Genomic DNA, 17,520 nt, shown 5'->3' on the forward strand with positions numbered 1-17,520 from the left:
TAAGATGACAGTGTGGGCCAGCCTCTTCTTTTTTTTTTTTTTTTTTTTTTTGAGACGGAGTCTGGCTCTGTTGCCCAGGCTGGAGTGCAGTGGCCGGATCTCAGCTCACTGCAAGCTCCGCCTCCCGGGTTCACGCCATTCTCCTGCCTCAGCCTCCCGAGTAGCTGGGAGTACAGGCGCCCGCCACCTCGCCCGGCTAATTTTTTTTGTATTTTAGTAGAGACGGGGTTTCACCGTGTTAGCCAGGATGGTCTCGATCTCCTGAACTCGTGATCCGCCCGTCTCGGCCTCCCAAAGTGCTGGGATTACAGGCTTGAGCCACCGCGCCCGGCCCAGCCTCTTCTTTAGATGTTGGTTCCTGTGTATATCTGATAGTTCTCACATTTGTCCACAGACTCTGCTGAATTAATGCTGATGTCTCAACCAAAGCCATGGTGTAGCCTGCAGGTCATTTTGGTTCTGAGAATCTATATTGGCAGGCATGATGGTCGGGGCCTTTGTACAGAGTAGGCACTGCAGGCCTATGTGCACAGGCCACTTACAAGATTGATCATCTGCCCACTGCAGACAGGCGTTTTAGTGGATAGACTTTGATTAACCTACCCACGGATGTTGGAGAACCCTGAGACCCAGAGGGGTTATAGCGCGTGTCCAGCATCTGACACTGCTCCCCTCCCTACCCTGGGCCCTTCTCACCACAAGATGACTTAGTAGATCACTTGGTTGGAAACAAAAACAGACGAAAATAATTCTGTTGTTTATCAGGCGAGTTTGACAGAGATATGGTTAACTTTGTAAGAAAGATATGCTTGAGATACCTGGTGGCTCATAGCCACCTTTAAATGATTGTAATCTCTCAGTATAATTACAATCTCTTTTGTGTAAGCATCTTAGAAACCTGCTTCTCTCACTAACCAAGCCTGACCAGTTAGGACAGTTTTAAAAGAACAACAAATCTTTTAAATCACTAAAGTGATACATGCATGTGAAAAATTCAAACAAATGCCACGTAGAGTCAAAATTAAAAGTCTCCCTTGGCTCCAGTTCCATACCTCTTCCCACAAGTAGCTAGTGTCAGCCAATGAGTGTTTTTCCTCTAGATCTTTTTCTATTCTTTTGCATGTGTGCACACACACACAAAAATGTGTATTTTAATATTTTAGACATAAATAGCAATATGCTATATATGTGCTGCATTATTCTGGGACTTGCTTTGTTTGTTAGACAATGCGTTTTGAGTGTAACTATCTGTGAAGTTTTCCAATCAACTTTTAGGTTTTAGGAAGTTGAAAGTGTATAAAGTACAACTAAAAGTGATTCACTTAGATTTGGAAGCTTATCCAGAGCTACAAGAGGCTTTAAATTTTTTTGATAACTAAGTGTTACAGCTGTACCCGTACCTATATAATAAACACGGTCTTGGAAAGTACTGTTAACTGGATTTGCAAATTGAATGATGTTATAAAAATGTACAGGAAGCTGACTATTGGGAAGGATCCTCCAGTGATTTCTTTAAAAAAAAAAAAAAAAAACTTTTATGTATTTGTTTTGAGATTTAAAACATATCAGATTCACATTTATTCATACTAAAGATTTAATGAATGGGCCACACTTTCTATATTTGGCAATCTCAATGATATGCCTTTTGGAACTGAAGGGAAAATACGCCTTTTTGGAGAAATGTCATATTATTTGAGTTCTTCTTTTCTTTTAACTTTTAGTTTCAGGGGTGCAGGTGCAGTTTTGTTATATAGGTAAATTGCAAGTCATGGGGATTTGGATAATTTCATCACCTGGGTAATAAGCATAGTACCCAATAGGTATTTTTTTTTCTGATTCTCTCCCTCCTTTTATCCTCCACTGTCAAGTAGGCCCCAGTGCCTATCATTCCCCTCCTAGTATCCACATGTTCTACATTGACCTCCCACTTGTCCTTTTTTTTAATTTAATTTTATTTTTTTGAGAGACAGGGTCTATTTGCCCAGGCTGGACTCGAACTCCTGGGCTTCAAACAATCCTCCTGCCTCAGCCTTCCAAGTAGCTGGGCCCACAGGCGTGAACCCCCATGACTAGCTCAACCTTTTCACTTTTGATTGTTTTGCTGTGCAGCAACTTTTTAGTTTGATGTAGTCTCACTGGTTTATTTCTGTTTTTGTTGCCTATTTAAGTGTTTTTGGTTAAAGTGAGGTTTTAAGCTGAAATTTCTCCCAGTCTGAGAGTTTTAAAAAGGAGAAGTTAGGTTTGATGATTTATTGAACATGTCCAAATAGAAAAAAAAGACATTTTTCATTAAAGAGAGGAAAGGAGTTCACCCTCAACAACAGAAGATGAGTGCCATGCTTTATATTTCAAAATTCCAGCAACCTGGATAGTCCATGGAGCTGAGGCTTTGACCAATTTATTAACAAATGATAGGCCCCTAATCTGAAAAAGCTATTAATCCTCAAGTATTTACACATTTGCACAGATGCAAAGATACGAATTAGTGTTTCTTTTTTTAAAAAAAAATACTGTCAGTTACCAAATTCACATACAGGAGTTTGCAAATTTTGAAAGGGTTGTGTGTCAAACATTTGCTTGGCTTTCAAGATGCATTGCCCAAATAAAGTGGCTAGATTTCCAGCAAAGTCCAGGAGGCAATCTGACATATACACGAGGTGAAATAGTATCAGTAGATCACTGAGTTCCAGAATCTCTTAGGAGCCCCAGATCCTGCAGCCCTCTACAACATTCCAAGGCCCTGACATGGATAGAAATTGGTAGTTTCCATGGCAGCAGCAAGTGAACTCCACAGAGAGGTGGGTGGGGCTTTGGTGATCTAGTGACTGTGAAGTGAAGGTAGGAAGCAGCTCAGGTTTCAGTCCTAGAGCCTCTCTTTCCATTTCTGCCAGTTCCTGGCTGTCTAGCCCTCTTCAAGCAACAAATAACAGAAATAAGGAATTTGTTAACAAGTGAGTTGCCTCGAGAGCTACGGGTGACAGTGGAGGGTTTTTCTCCCTTTCCATGGCAACTCTCATCATCTTAGAAAAGCTTGATTCAATCCTGGACACCTCTTCAGCTCAAGAGTGAGAACTATCAGTAGAGTCACTACAATAAGCCAGATCTGGTCTGGTCTGTGTACCTGCTTAAAAACTCCCAGTCTCCATGGGCTGGATTTTGCCTGGGTTCTGGGGCTTCAGGTTAGAGTTATCATCCTGCTTTCATAGCACCTACATTTCAGGTGAAAGAAACTCATGATACAGATGATGAATTAAACATTCAGCCTCTGAATACAATATGATTTAGTGAACAACATGCATGTCTAGAAAGCACATTGGGTTTTGGGTCTAAAGATCAGTATCTGCAGCCAGAAGGTGTAAGTGTGAATACTGGTTCTCCCTTTAGTTGGAAAGGCCTTTAGAATTCATTTAACCTCTTTGAGTCTGAAGCTCAATTGTGGGTGGGGAGTATCAGTCCCACCTACCTCATGAGGTTGGTGTGAAGATTTGTACACATAAGAGGGTAAATGTATGAAAATGCTTTGGAAACTAAAGCTGTATATGAACCTTGCTCTCATTCAGGTCTCCAAGGGTCTAATATTTACCTATGCAGACAGGTCTAATAGGTGAATTTTGGGTTCCCTGAGCTACCCAAAAGCAGGGAAAACCTTACAGTAGCTGGAACCAGGCACCAGAGAGCTGCGTTTCAGGGGTTGTTTGCTCACCTTTGACTTATCTGTATGGCTGCTTTATTTTTCTCTCATTTCCACATGACAGAGTTATCTGCTCCACAGTGTGGTCTCCAGTTTTTAAATTTTCTTCTCTTTAGTGCAGTAGATACTGACTGGGATCTCTGAATCCAAATTCCCAAAGAGGGAGCATGTGATGAGCCCAAATTTGGCCAGGTGTCCAGCCCAAGGCCAATTAGCTCTGGCCAGGGCCTGGGTCATCTGGCTCAAACATGGTAGTCAATCTCCTCTCCCCATTCCTTCCTCCTGCCAGGGGTAGATTATGGGTAGAAGAGGAAGGAAGTTCTCTCATAAAGCATTGTGAGATGGTAGATGGTGGGCCCTGCAAAATGTATTAGATACATTTTGTAGCTTGGGGAGAAATCACTCCACATCACCAAGCCTCAGTTTTCTCTTCCATAAAATGGAGATTAAAACCACTTTCCCACAAGGGTTGTTGTAGAATTTAAATGTAATAATTTGAAAATGAATCATGAACTCCAAGAGCTCTAAAAAATGTGAGGTCTTACTCTTAGCCAGAGCAACTAAGTATTTATTTAGCACTTATTACCCACGAAGAATACTTTTCAATACAAAAGTGAAAAGTAAAGATAAATCCAAGGAATAGAGAGTAATTTAGTAATAATGATCACTGGTTTTGGAGTCAAACAGATTTGGGTTCAATTGTCCTTGTAACCACTTATCAGTTGTGTGGCATTGGCCGAGTTTTCTATCTCTGAGCCTCAGTTTCCTCACCTGTAAAGTGAGAGTATTAGTCTTAATTACAGCCTCTATAGCCCTACTTGATTCAGCCTCTGTACACCTCTCCCAGGGTCAACCATGGCACTCAAGCCTCTCCAGCCAGGCTTCCCAGTGGTTGCTCCAGTATGCAGAGCTTGTGCCTGCCTCAAGTTCTTAAGAATGGTGGTTCCCTCTGTCTGGAATGCTCTTTCGCCTGGTCTTGACAGCGTGGGCTCCTTCATTTTTTTCAGGACTTTGCATAAATATCACATCCTCTGAGGTAACCATCTTACCTAAAAATGTGTTTGCCCCATCTCACCCACCTTGCTCCTCTCCACAGCACCTGTCACTCCCTAAAAGTATATATTTATTTGATTTACTAACAGCTGCCTCCTCTTCTAAAATATAAACTACATAATCCCAGGACTCTGTTCTTTTAACTAATGTGTCCCAAGCCTGAAACAGTGCCTGACTCTAGTATGCACACATATTGTCAAATGCCTGATGAGTGGCTTTCTCACAGGGCTGCTAGAAGAGTAAACCATGATTACTTAAGTTATGGTACAAGGTACTGAGCATACACCTGGCACAGAAGAAGTGCATGTTCTGGGTTGAGTAGTGATCCCTCCCAAATTTATGTTTACCCAGAACCTGTGAATGTGACCATATTTGGAAACAGAGCTTTTGTGAATGTGATCACATTAAGATATGTTGTGAAGGGAAGATATCTTGGGGCCCCCAAAATCACTACGCTACAGAGAAGAGTCAAGATGGGAACTACTTAGGGCAAATCTGCCTCCCATTGTATTCAAAGTCACCCCTCTGCTCACTGAGACAAATGCATATCTGATTGCCTAATAAATAAAGTAAAATAATTAGATAAATGTAATGGGATAAATACTTATAGACAAACTCATCATAATTTACAATTTAAAGTTAAATTAAATAATAGATATTTCATTATTTGGGTATTTTTCAATAAAAATACATTTGTAGGAAAACATTCTTTTAAAAAAGTATGTCCTTTTAAAAATGGTGAACAATTTTTGTCTCATTCAAAGCTTATTTAGAGGTTACATATAAAACAAGGCAAAAGGAACCAGGAAATAGGAGAGATGTAAAGAAAGTTATAAGAATAAAGAAGTTTTTTTTTTTTTTGGTGGGAAAGCTTAAAGACAAATAATTTCATATGAGAAAGACTCTTGTATGGCAAATTTAGTCCCAAAGTAAAATGACTGGTTGTTTAAGAAAGAGGGACGCTCAAGACAAACCAGAAAGTCCAAGCATGTCATGAACAGTCTATGTAAGTCACAAGATGATTTATTTTTAAAACACTTTTATCTAATCAAGTTGTCATATTATTAAGTTTTGGTTTGCTCAGGGAAAAACTGAGAGTAAATTTTTATTAAGGTTATTATATCTGCATATCTCTCTGTATGCCCTTTCAAAGTGCTTGTGACATTGACTTACAGGGCTTTGACTCCTGGGCCTAAAAAGGACACCAAGTCCTGCTAAATTTTAAACACTGACAACAATTAAAGCCCCATCTTCAGGCCCTGTGGAAAATGCCAATCAAAGTAAACCGCATTCCTGAGACACAGGGCCAGAAATTAAAGCTATTCAACTCCTCAAGGCCCAGGGACTATCATGGAAGAGGTGGGCACGTGAGATTGTAAGGGCCAATTTTGAGAGATAAAATAAGTTCAGTTTCTCTATAAATTAATCATCAATGTCAAAGGCACACTGATGTAAGACCAGCATCTGGGCCCCTGTGTCAGAGTAACAAAGTTTTCTTGAAGTGTTAACCGACTCCTTAATAAAGGTTATAAAAGTTATAAAAGGTTTATGGAAGTTATATCTTATGGTCAAGATTAAAATGTTATAGATTGCTTATATAATTTTGAAAAACAAATTTAATTGGCTTCATGCTAGTTTTTATTAGAGCTTATTGTTTGGAAAATTAAGTCTCCTCTCTCAAAGAATGAAGGTTTTTACCTTTTTTCAGAATTCTTGAGTTATCACTTTGGTTAAATGAAATGTACAATGACCTGTGATGCTATTTTGTGATATCAAGGGTTTTAAACCTTTGATACTTGACAAACTTTCCAAATCAAAGTATAAATTATGTATTTTTCTGACCTAATTAATTCTTTAGGATATGATGTTCCTTATAGTCCAAAAATGACATATTTGGCTTATTTGGTATGAAATTATACAGGAAACATTATCAAATATAAAATGATGTTTGGTTTTCTTTGGGCTGTACTTGTATAAATATGTCATTGGTATTTGTTCCAAAATTATGGAAAACTCCTATAATTCTGATATGACTTAATGTACATTATCAGTAATAATTATAATTGTTATATTAAATTATTGTGTGCCACAGAGGTAATAAATTCCCTTGTCAATTGTGTCTTTGACTATGGCTGCCCTAAAACTTTTTGTTATCCATGGACAATTGTTCTTTTGTTTCTGTCCCCTTTAGAAGGTGGTTTTATAATCAGCTATAAAACTCTAATGGGTACTCTTGAATGCAGGTTTCTGATAACTTTGGAGACTGTGATATTAGAATAGAGAAAAAACTTTCAGGGCTCATGGAGATCTGAAATGTTCATGAATATCAAGGAGAAGTAATATTTTTAATTTTTTGCTTAAAAGTTGCTGATGCTTTGTTTTGTTTTTCAGGGTCAAGAAAAGTTTTAAACTGTTTACATTCAAGCTTTTAACAATTGAGTAAAGTGTACTCCTATGAACAAAATTTGGATCATATTTGCTTTCTTTCTACCTGATTTCTCCAGAATTCAGAAACTATTTGTGAGTTTCCAAATAGTTTGGAAAGAATAGTTTTCAAATAATAGTTTGGAAACAATTCTTAACTTATGGCAATACAGTTATTTGCATAAGTGCAGTAAGAATCTGTTTTCATTTATAATAGGATACAATTGGAGCAACTGGTTATTTTACCAGCACTTCAACTGGAACGGTGTGCTTTCCTTTAAGGAGTCAAACTTGACTTATGGAGCCAATAAAAGTGCCTTGGGAAAGCTGACCTCGTACTTGTCTACACAGTCCCTGTACAGGGTTCCTGACCTGTGACCTGTGGTAAGTAAAGAATGTCACTTTCTGACAGGCTTAGGAGCCCCAAGTTTTATCTTGGAACCTCAAGAGGAGAGGATCACCCAACTCATAAGTATTTGATGGTACAATCCATGGCTGGGCTTGGCTTTAAAAAAGTCTTATCTGAGATTCCTTCTATGGAACAAAGTCCCATCAAAGCCAATTTAAAAGCTTATGTAAAAAGTACTTATTCTTGCTGCACTGTATACAAATAACTAGGCCAAGTATAATAAAGCAAACCAGCCCTACCATGATTTGTCTTTAGTAACAATGAGAAACTGGAGAGAGAAAAATTATGTTTCAGAAACTATAGTATACCTGTTATTAGATTCCAGTCTTTCCTAATGTTTTTCAATATTTATTATTTTCTACAGTTTGAACTGAATTTTAATTTTTCTTGGCTACAAGTCTTCAAAATAATGTTTCTAATTTTTTTACTTCTTCTTTTTTCTTGTTTTTCCTAATTTGGAGTCACTGAAAACTAAACTGTGTTTTCATAAAGCCCTATGATTTAAAGCTAGACAACTTCAACTTCAGAAGAAAGTAACAGCCTCTTTACACACATAAGCCACTTTCATACCTGCCTGCTGATGTATGGACTTCAGAGTAAGGTAGCCTATATTGATTTTCCAGGATTGTTCTTTTGTTTGTTTTTGTTTTTCTCCCTTTCTCCCACTACTTTCTCTTCACAGGACAGGAGACTTCACAACCTTCTTAAAATTAGCTTTCCTAATAACTTGGGACCTACCCTCTAGGAATAAACCATCCTAGCCATGAGAGATCAGACAAAACCTGAGACCAGAGACTCATTTTCTTCTAAAATGCTTTCTCCAAAAGACTTTTAAAAAGAAAAATTGGGGAAATATGACAGGAAAATATATTGGGGCCCCAAAATCACTCAGCTAAAGGGAGGAGTCAAGCTGGGAGCTGCTTAGGGCAAACTTAAGCAGAGGTTTAGAGGTCACATATAAAACAATCCTATTCACAGTCATCCCTCTATTCATCCCATCCTATTCACAGTCATCCCTCTGCTGACTGAGATAAATGCATATCCGATTGCCTCCCTTGGAGAGGCTAATCAGAAACTCAAAATAATGTAACCATTTGTCTCTTATCTACCTATGACCTGGAAGCACCCTCCCCACTTCAAGTTGCTTCACCTTTCCAAACCAAACTAATGTTCCTCTTACATGTTGATTGATATCTCATGTCTCCCTAAAATGTATAAAACCAAACTGCTCTGACCACCTTGGGCACATGTCATCAGGACCTCCTGAGGTTGTAGCATGTGTCCTCAACCTTGGCAAAATAAACTTTCTGAACTGATACCTGTCTCAAGTTTTGGGGGTTCACAAGATCAAACCGATTTGAGTAGACCCTAATCCAATGATGAGTGCCTTTAGAAGAAGGAATGTTGGACACAGAGAGCCACACAGGGAGAATGCCATATGACAACGGAGGAAGATACTGGAGTGGTACTGCCACAGGCCACAGAATGCCAAGGCTTGCTCGCAACCACCAGAAGCTAGGAAAGAGGCATGCAGCAACTCTGCCAACACCTGGATTTTGGACTTCTGGCCTCCAGAAGTTTGAGGGTTCTGTTAATACATTTCTGTTGTTTTAAGCCACTCGGTATATGATAATTTGTAACTATAGTCCAAGAAAATCATGAAACTTAATTAGACAATGAAAGTTAACATAATCTGTATTAATAATTAAGCCTTTGCTGCAATAACCTAACTTCTAGTTGTGAATGAGGCAAGCAGTCACCCCATAACTACTTTTCCTGCAGGAGGCTTCCCTACAGCCTTGCTGTCAGAGCCACCCACTTAGTCCTGGGTTGGAGCAGATTTTACAGACCAGTTTGGTCCCTCTCTCAATTCCGAAAGTAGTCCTGTGGCTCCCAAAGATACTCCAGGATGAGCACCAACTCTGGCACCTTGGTAAACACTGAACTGGAGCTTCCTGACTTTAATAGGGTGAACATCGCTTTCAAGCTGGGAGATTAGGGAGCTAATATTTTCCCTGCAACTGACTGGGATAAGTCAAAGTTCTTACCCAGATCTGTCATCTGGAGACAGGAATAGACCTGGACATTTCTCTCCAACTCCATGGAAAGAGATGACTAGTCTCACTGATAATAAGAGACATGCAAAGTAAAACTACCAGGAGATGCCATATTTAGCCTATCAGATTGACAAAAATTAAAAAGTTTGGTAATATTTTGTAGCCAACAATGTAGAGGAATAGGCAATTTCATTGACTGAAGAGGAAGTTGGTACATCACTCTCTAGAGGTCCATTAAGCCATATCTAACAATTACAAATGCACAGGCCTTTTGATCCAGCAATTCCATTGCCAGGAGTCTATTGTATGGATCTCAGGTGGGAACAATGGTTATTTATTGCAGCACTGTTTATAGTGTCACTGTTTGGAAACAACCCAAAGTGTTCATTACTAGAGGACTGGTAAAATAAACTACAACACATAGAATGTGCTGCAGTTAAAAAAAATGAATGAACGAGGTCTTTTAATAATGACATGGAATAATTTCTAAGTATATCATAATAGGCAAAGCAAGACAGAGAACAGCATGTAACAAATGCTACCATTTGTGTGGGAAAAAAGAAAAGTCAGTAGATTCATGTTTGCTTTAATATGCAATTGAGTGAAATTTCTTCCATCTGAAAAAGTCCTATTAAATTTGAATTATGGGGGCCTATAATGGAAATCCATATCTCCAGCATTTCCCTGCTTCCAGACACCATTTACTAAATAGCAAACTTCCCATTTAATTTTCTGGCAACACTGCTTTTCTCATGTCCTTTATTTGTTTTCCAAAGTTGTTTTTTTTTCTTTCTTTTTTTTTTTTGGAGACAGAGTCTCGCTCTGTCGCCCAGGCTGGAGTGCAATGGCATGATCTCTACTCACTGAAACCTCCACCACCCAGGTTCAAGCAATTTTCCTGCCTCAGCCTTTCAAGTAGCTGGGATTGCAGACACCTACCACCATGCCCAGCTAATTTTTGTATTTTTAGTAGAGACAGGGTTTCACCATGTTGGCCAGGCCAGTCTTGAACTCGTGACTTCAAATGATCCGCCTGCCTCAGCCTTCCAAAGTGCTGAGATTACAGATTTGAGCCATCGCACCCGGTCTGCCCTTCAAAGATTTCTCATTGCCTCAAACATATACTGTAAAACTCATAGCCCGACATTCAGGACTTACTACTGGGAAGACACAATTTATCCCTCCCACATTATATTCTATTACTCAAATACAGGAACTCTCCATCCAACCGAAATTATGTGTCACTGACCCCAGACACATTAAACACTTTTATTTTATTGAGGAGACTTGACAAGAGTGAGTGTAAAGTATTATCAAATAGTTTTTCTACATCTATCAAAAAGACAATGTATTAGTGTCCTAGGGGTGCTGTGACAAAGTACCACAAACTGGGTAGCTTAAAACAATAGAAAGTTATTGTTTCACAGTTTTGGAGACCAGACATCAAGGGCCATGCTCCCTCTGAAACCTGTAAGGAAATCTTTCCTAGCCTCTTCTGGCTTCTGGTGATTTGCTGGCAATCCCTGACATCCCTTGGTTCACAGCTGTAAAACTCCAGTCTCCGCCTTCATCATCATATGGTGGTCTCCCTGTGTGTCTCTGTCCTCATATGGTCATCTAAGTGAGTAAGCACCTGAGTCATAATGGATCAGGGGTCCACTCCGTTACAAGTTGAGTATGCCTTATCCAAAATGCTTGGGGCCACAAATGTTTCAGTCTTCATATTTTTTCAGATTTTAGAATATTTGCACTTCATTGACCAGTTCAGCATCCCTAATCTGAAAATCCAAAATCTGAAACGCTCCACTGAGTATTTCCTTGGAGTGTCATGTCAGTGCTCAAACAGTGTTAATTTTGGACCATTTTTGAATTTTGGATTTTTAGATTTAGGATACTCAACCTGTACAGTATGACCTCTTCTTGACTAATTATATTTGTGGTGACCCTCTCTCAAAATAAGATGACATCCTGAAATATTAGGAATTAGGATTTCAACATATCTTTTTTTAGGGTGGGGAACACAACTCAGTCCATAACAGATCATATGATTTTTCTCTTTAGTTTTATGAATATGATAGATAACATAGATGGATTTCTAATATTTAGCCTACTTGCATTACTGGAATAAATCTCAGTCTTTTAATTAAAAAGTATTTTTTAATGAGCTGCTGAAGTCTGACTCCTGATATTTTAAGATTTTTGAATGATTTTCACAAGTGATAGTATTCTGTCATTTTCTTTTGGTACTATTTCAGGTTTCAAGATGAATATATTGCTTCATAAAAGAAAATTTGAAAAATGTCTTCATCTATGATCTGGAATACGTTAATTAGCATTGTGATTACCCATTTTTTAAATGGTGGATAGAATGTTTTTGTGAAGCCAGCTAGGCCTGGTGCTTTTCATAGAGGAGTATTTTAACCCCCTTTCTCTAGCTGTTTTATGATAATTAGTCTGGTTAGACTTTCTTTCCTGGGATCAATTTTGGTAAGTTGTGTTTTCCTTAAAAAACATCTATTTCATCTATTATTTAAACTTATTTTCGTAGAGGTGTACAAAGTAGGCTCTCAGGCTTTTAAATTTTTTTCTCTGCTTTTAATGATTATTTTTCCTTCAGTATTTAAAATTTTGTGCTTTTGTTTTTCCTCTTGTTCTTCCTTTATTATATTAGCTAATGGCTTGTCTATTTTGTTGCATTTTTTCCAATAACTCTATTTTGCATTTATTAGTTTCATTGTTTTTCTCTTTTCTAATTTGAGAATTTATATTTTCTTTTAAGAGGTCTGTAATCTTGGCAGATTTTTGAGATAATTCTGATTCCAGATTTGAGAATTACAGATGTGATACATGTAGTTTTTTTTACTAGAAATTGTCATCTGGTGCTCCATTTTTTTCCTTTTAGTATTGTTTTTATATTATTGCACGTGTTTTTCTCTGTGTATACATCTTATGTGTATGCAACAGATGGAAGCTCCTTGAGGTCAAGACTATACATTGTATTTCTTAGGGACAATAAATATTGATATTGTGGCTATGAAATTAGAGAATTGATGTAAACATGAAGAACTTGTAGTATGCAGCTTCTGAAAAGGCTCCCAACAATCCCTACCTCTTAATACTCCTATTCTTCTCTCACTTCCTCTGTCATCCTTCAGTGTGGGCTAGATCTAGGGACTTGCTTCTATGAAGTAGAACAGGATAAAACTATTGGAATGTTACCTCCAAGATTGGGCTATAAGAGACTTCTATTTTATCCTGTTCAGACTCTCTCTGTATGTCTTGATTTCCTCATTTGCTTGTTTTGGTGAAGTAAAGGGCTGTATAATGAGCTATTCTATGAAGTGGCTGTATAATGAGCTATTCTATGAAATGGCCCATGTGTTGACAAAGAGGGAATGGCCTCTGGCCAACAGTCTGCAGCTAATTGAAATCTGCCAACCATCATCTGAGTGATCCTGGAAACAAATCCACTTCCAGTTGAGCCTTGAGATGATGTAGCCTCAACCAGCAGCTTGGCTGTGACCTTGCGAGAAAGCCAGAGCCAGAGGACCCAGCTAAAATACACTTGGATTCCTGCTCTGCAAAACTTTGAGATGTTAAATGTTGTTGTTTTAAGCTACTATTTTTGTGTGATAATTTGTTACGCAGCAATAGATAATCAATATAGAACCCAAATTCTGTATACTTGTCTTGATCCAGGAAACATTGCCCAATTGAAAACTGAACAGTCTAGTTGTAATTTGGAAGTAACCTGCTCTGCAGAGAAATAACTCTAAATCAGAACTTAAAAACCAATAATGTAATTAATACCAAAATTTTTCATTTAAAGTGAAGGTATTTTAACAACACTTGAAAAATTACTTTAATTTGTTAAAGGTTACCAGTTGTCCCTGCCCCCATTTTTTCTTTCTTTTTTTTTTTTTTCTTTTTTTTGAGATAAGATCTCACTCTGTTATCCAGGTTGGAGTGCAGTGGTGTGGTCATGGCTCACTGCAGCCTCAACCTCCTGGTCTCAAGCAATCCTTCTGCCTCAGCTTCCTGAGTAGCTAGGACTACAAGTTCACGCTACCATGGCTGGCTAACTTTCTAAAATTTTTTGTAGCGATGGGGTCTCCCTGTGTTGCCCAAGCTGGTCTTGAATTCCTGGCCTCAAGCAATCCTCCCACCTCAGCCTCCCAATGTGCTGGGATTACAGGCTTGTGCTACCATGCCTGGGAAACTGTCTTTTGGAATAACTTATTTTTATTTTTATTTTTTTTTATTTTTTTTCATTTGCATAGTTAATTTTATTTCATTCATTTCATATCCTATCAGTTGCATTTTTGTTTTTATCTCTATACATTTTTATTTATATTTTATTTACATATTTATTTACATAGAATAAAATTCTCTTTGTTATATACAGTTCTATGGGTTTTGACAAATGCTTAGAGTTATACATCTACCACCACAACCATAACATGGAATGGTTCCATTGTCTCTGAAATTCCCTCATTCTTCCTTTTTGTATACAGCTCTTCTAACCACTGGTGGGTTTTCTTGTCTCTATTTTGCCTTTTCTAGAAAGTGGAATAACTTATTTTTAGTGTGGTTTCTTTAAAAAATTGTATCTGCACATAAGTATTTATAACATACCAAGTGAATGACAAGCTGCCTAGATAAAATGTATAGATTATGGTTGAATTATAACATGGATTTTCGCTGTACAACATTTTAACCAATATTAGTTTCCTAACACTGGTGGAGACTGCCGGTTGTCCACAAAAGAATTCTGTCCTCCGCTTCTTCCACAGGAATATAGCTTCAGCTGGACGTAATGTTGTCCTGCTAGAGATAACATTTCCAGTGGTTTCTCACTGATAGAATATCAGTGAAAGTGAGGCGTGAACTTCTGCCTCACTTGCTTAATAAGACATTGCTGCTCAAAACACTCTCTTTTTTCACCTTTTCAGGAGCTGAACTTCACATGTGCCCTAACATAGATTCAACCATGCAAAAGAGGATGATGACCTAAGGCTCAGCTTTAGGGCATGGTGGAGCAATAGGATGAAAAGAACCACAGTCATGGATTAGGGCCATGGAGCAGAGTTTCCTACTAACCTCAACTGCTTGCCTTAGAACCATTCTATGAAAGAGAAATGCATGTCTGTATTCCTTAAGCCACTGTATTTTGGGATCTCTTTGTTACAGTAGCTTAACCTTTATCTGAACTAATATTAATATATCCATCATCAATTCCTTTTAAATGTGTCATTTTGTAATTGTTATATATATGCAATTGAGCAAAGTACAAATAACTGGATCTCTGCCCTGGCAAAAAAAAAAAAAAAAAAAGGTTGTAGGGGCGGGATGCGAAATGTATTTCCCACAGGTATAACTAGTGTTCAACAATGAAAGAACTACAAGGTATTTCTCTGGCATCAAGAAAATTTTTTTTTGCATAACTGCAAGCTACTATTTAACATCTCTGCACCATTACAGCAGTCTTTCAGCCCTACCACTTCTCAAAGATGTTGATATTTGTTAGGTTGGTTGAGAAATTCATGTTCAAAATATTAGACTGGGCCTTAGAAAAAAAAGGCTCCGGGAAATGTATTTTACCACCGCCCAGGAGGCTCTTCGGTCCCACTCAAGATGTTCAGAGCCAAGTTCTCCTGATTATTCCTTCCTAGATTGAATGGCTCCAGCACAATACACCTTGTTATCATGATCTCACTAGGCCTTACAGAGCTTGTCTCAAGATTATTTTTACAAGAGCCTTATAAGAAAGACAAGAAGTGAGGATTATCATTTCATTACAGGGATAAACTGAGACGTACAGTGACTTACATCAGGTGACTTGGTGAGGCACTAGAAGCTGGAATCAGCAACTGATCCTCCATGGAGATAAAATGCTCTGTCTACAACTATAATTCTTTGACAATTAATGCTATGTGTGCCATGTTTTGCTTTGCCTCTTTTTCCTAATTGGCAGAAAGAAAAATCAAAGCACTAAATTTGGGAGACACAAAATGCCAGTGTCTTCACAGGAAAACATTTCTTTAACACATAAGCAGAACAGGGCCCCAATGATCACAGCTCCAGCTTCTAAAACCCAACCACAGGGTTTTGCCTCACACCTGTAAATGACAGCCAGCAGCACTGTGGAGAGATGCTTCCACCTCCTGGGCTGGACATTTCTGTGTGTGATCCCGCCAGGCGTGACAATAACTCTGCATGTCTTCTGTAAGAGGAAAATGGTTTCCCTTAGGAGCTTCAGCATTCTCTCAGTCCCCTTGACTTTGTTCTCCAGACAGGACTGAGAAGCAAGAAAAGTAGAAACTAGAGCATGAAGGGGACTACATCATCCTGGAAAGTCACATCCAAAAGACATTCAGACCTAAAAGGACAACTGAATAAATAAATAAGGCAGTGACAGGTGTTCATTAATCATTTGTGCAACCGATGGCTTTTGCATGGACAATCAGGAAACATGCAGATTTCTGCAGCAAACGAAAGACAGGATTGAATTGCACTTTTATTGCAGACCGATCACCTGGGCCTAATTTGACTGTTGCCTCCCAAGGAATCTCTGAGCCCAAGAGGGAAATGTAGGAGGGAGGAGGGAAAACCAACCCCGGCCTGCAGGATGTTTCCTTTGCTGTCTTCTGCTGAGCGCTCTAAAGCAGGTGCAGGTGCAGTGAGATACCTAATCCTGTCCCCAGTCCTCCAGTATTTGCTCTCTTCTCGTTTAAACTCCCTAAGGGGTCTGGTGCGGTCCTCCCAGTGTCATTGCTTAAGCAGAGCGGAAAGAAAGAAGTAGGAGAGAGCGGTAAGCATCTTTGTTCTCAATGCGGAAAATCCAGAAGGGAGTTTCCTCCCAACCCACCTGAAAGTGTTCCCCAGTTGCCAAATCAGAAGGGCAGGGGCAGCGACGCAGAAGATGACTCAGGGCCCACTTTGATCCTCCTGGGTACTTGAGCAAGCTCAAGGGTGTTCGGACCTCTGGGGAGACGTTGCATCACGCAGTTTGGAAAGAACCTGGGAATTTTCCCTAGGGGACTCGCTGTATTTACTGGGAACTAGTCTTGCAGGAAAGTGGGAGTACGTGGCTGGCTGTGGGGAGCTGGCGTTCGAGGAAATCCGACTTCACCATGGGTTCAGAGTTGCAAGGAAGGTCACTATGGGATCAACCTGAGCCCGAAAGGATGGGCTCGCGCAGGTGCACGCGCGCTTGGCCGCTCCCATTAGTGTCACGTTTGCCGGGGGGAGAAAAAGCGGGGGTTAGGGGCGCAGGGAGAAGAGAGGCGAAGTTCGGCCCTCGGCACTCCTCCGCCTGGTTACAAGCGGTCCTGGCTCAGTGGCCGCCCGGGGCCGCCCAAGCCCTCCGGGACTGAGCGAAAGAGGCACGCGCCTTGCGCAAGGTGGAGGCGGACACCTGGGCGGGCGCTAGGACCCGGGCGGCGCACCTGTTGGCTGGGCCCGGGGCTCCGCCCGCCCGGCCTCCGCCTGGAGTGCGGGACCGGCGGGGGCGAGGCGGGAGTGGCGGTGCCAGCGGAGGGCACCGGCCGGAGTGGCGGCGGCGGCGGAGCGCGGCCCCGGGCTCACCATGGCCGAGCTGCTGCGGAGCCTGCAGGATTCCCAGCTCGTCGCCCGCTTCCAGCGCCGCTGCGGGCTCTTCCCTGCTCCGGATGAAGGCCCCCGGGAGAACGGCGCGGACCCCACGGAGCGCGCGGCGCGGGTCCTCGGGGTCGAGCATCTCCCCGCTGTCAACTGCAAGGGCGGCGGGGTCCCGGCCAACGGGCTGCGCAGAGCCGCGGCGCCGGAGGTAACCGCGGGCAGGTGTTCGCCGGGGACGGGGAAGGGGCGGCTGCGGACGTGCGGGTCCCGGAGACTCAGCCACGCGG

General features: G+C 40.4%; 1 protein-coding gene and 1 long non-coding RNA gene across 3 annotated transcripts in view; both read left to right on the plus strand.

Annotated features, from left to right (window-relative positions):
- The first annotated feature begins 249 nt into the window (after positions 1 to 249).
- LOC108581428 lies at positions 250 to 14,880 on the plus strand. Of its 2 annotated transcripts, none has more exons than XR_001893638.3 (3): positions 250 to 2,951; positions 4,539 to 4,727; positions 14,587 to 14,880. It is a non-coding gene; the product is annotated as an uncharacterized LOC108581428 (long non-coding RNA). The 2 variants fall into 2 exon arrangements; XR_001893639.3 differs by having other exon boundaries at positions 250 to 2,798.
- Positions 14,881 to 17,133: 2,253 nt separating this feature from the next.
- SGPP2 (sphingosine-1-phosphate phosphatase 2) overlaps positions 17,134 to 17,520 on the plus strand; it is a 135,874-nt gene continuing 135,487 nt past the window's right edge. The window contains exon 1 of the mRNA XM_003907999.4: positions 17,134 to 17,441. Coding sequence (XP_003908048.2) covers positions 17,223 to 17,441 — 219 coding nt within the window. The 5' untranslated portion in view covers positions 17,134 to 17,222. The remainder of the gene's footprint in view (positions 17,442 to 17,520) is intronic.

This window comes from Papio anubis, chromosome 10, assembly GCF_008728515.1.
Source record: "Papio anubis isolate 15944 chromosome 10, Panubis1.0, whole genome shotgun sequence".
Lineage (NCBI taxonomy): Eukaryota > Metazoa > Chordata > Mammalia > Primates > Cercopithecidae > Papio > Papio anubis.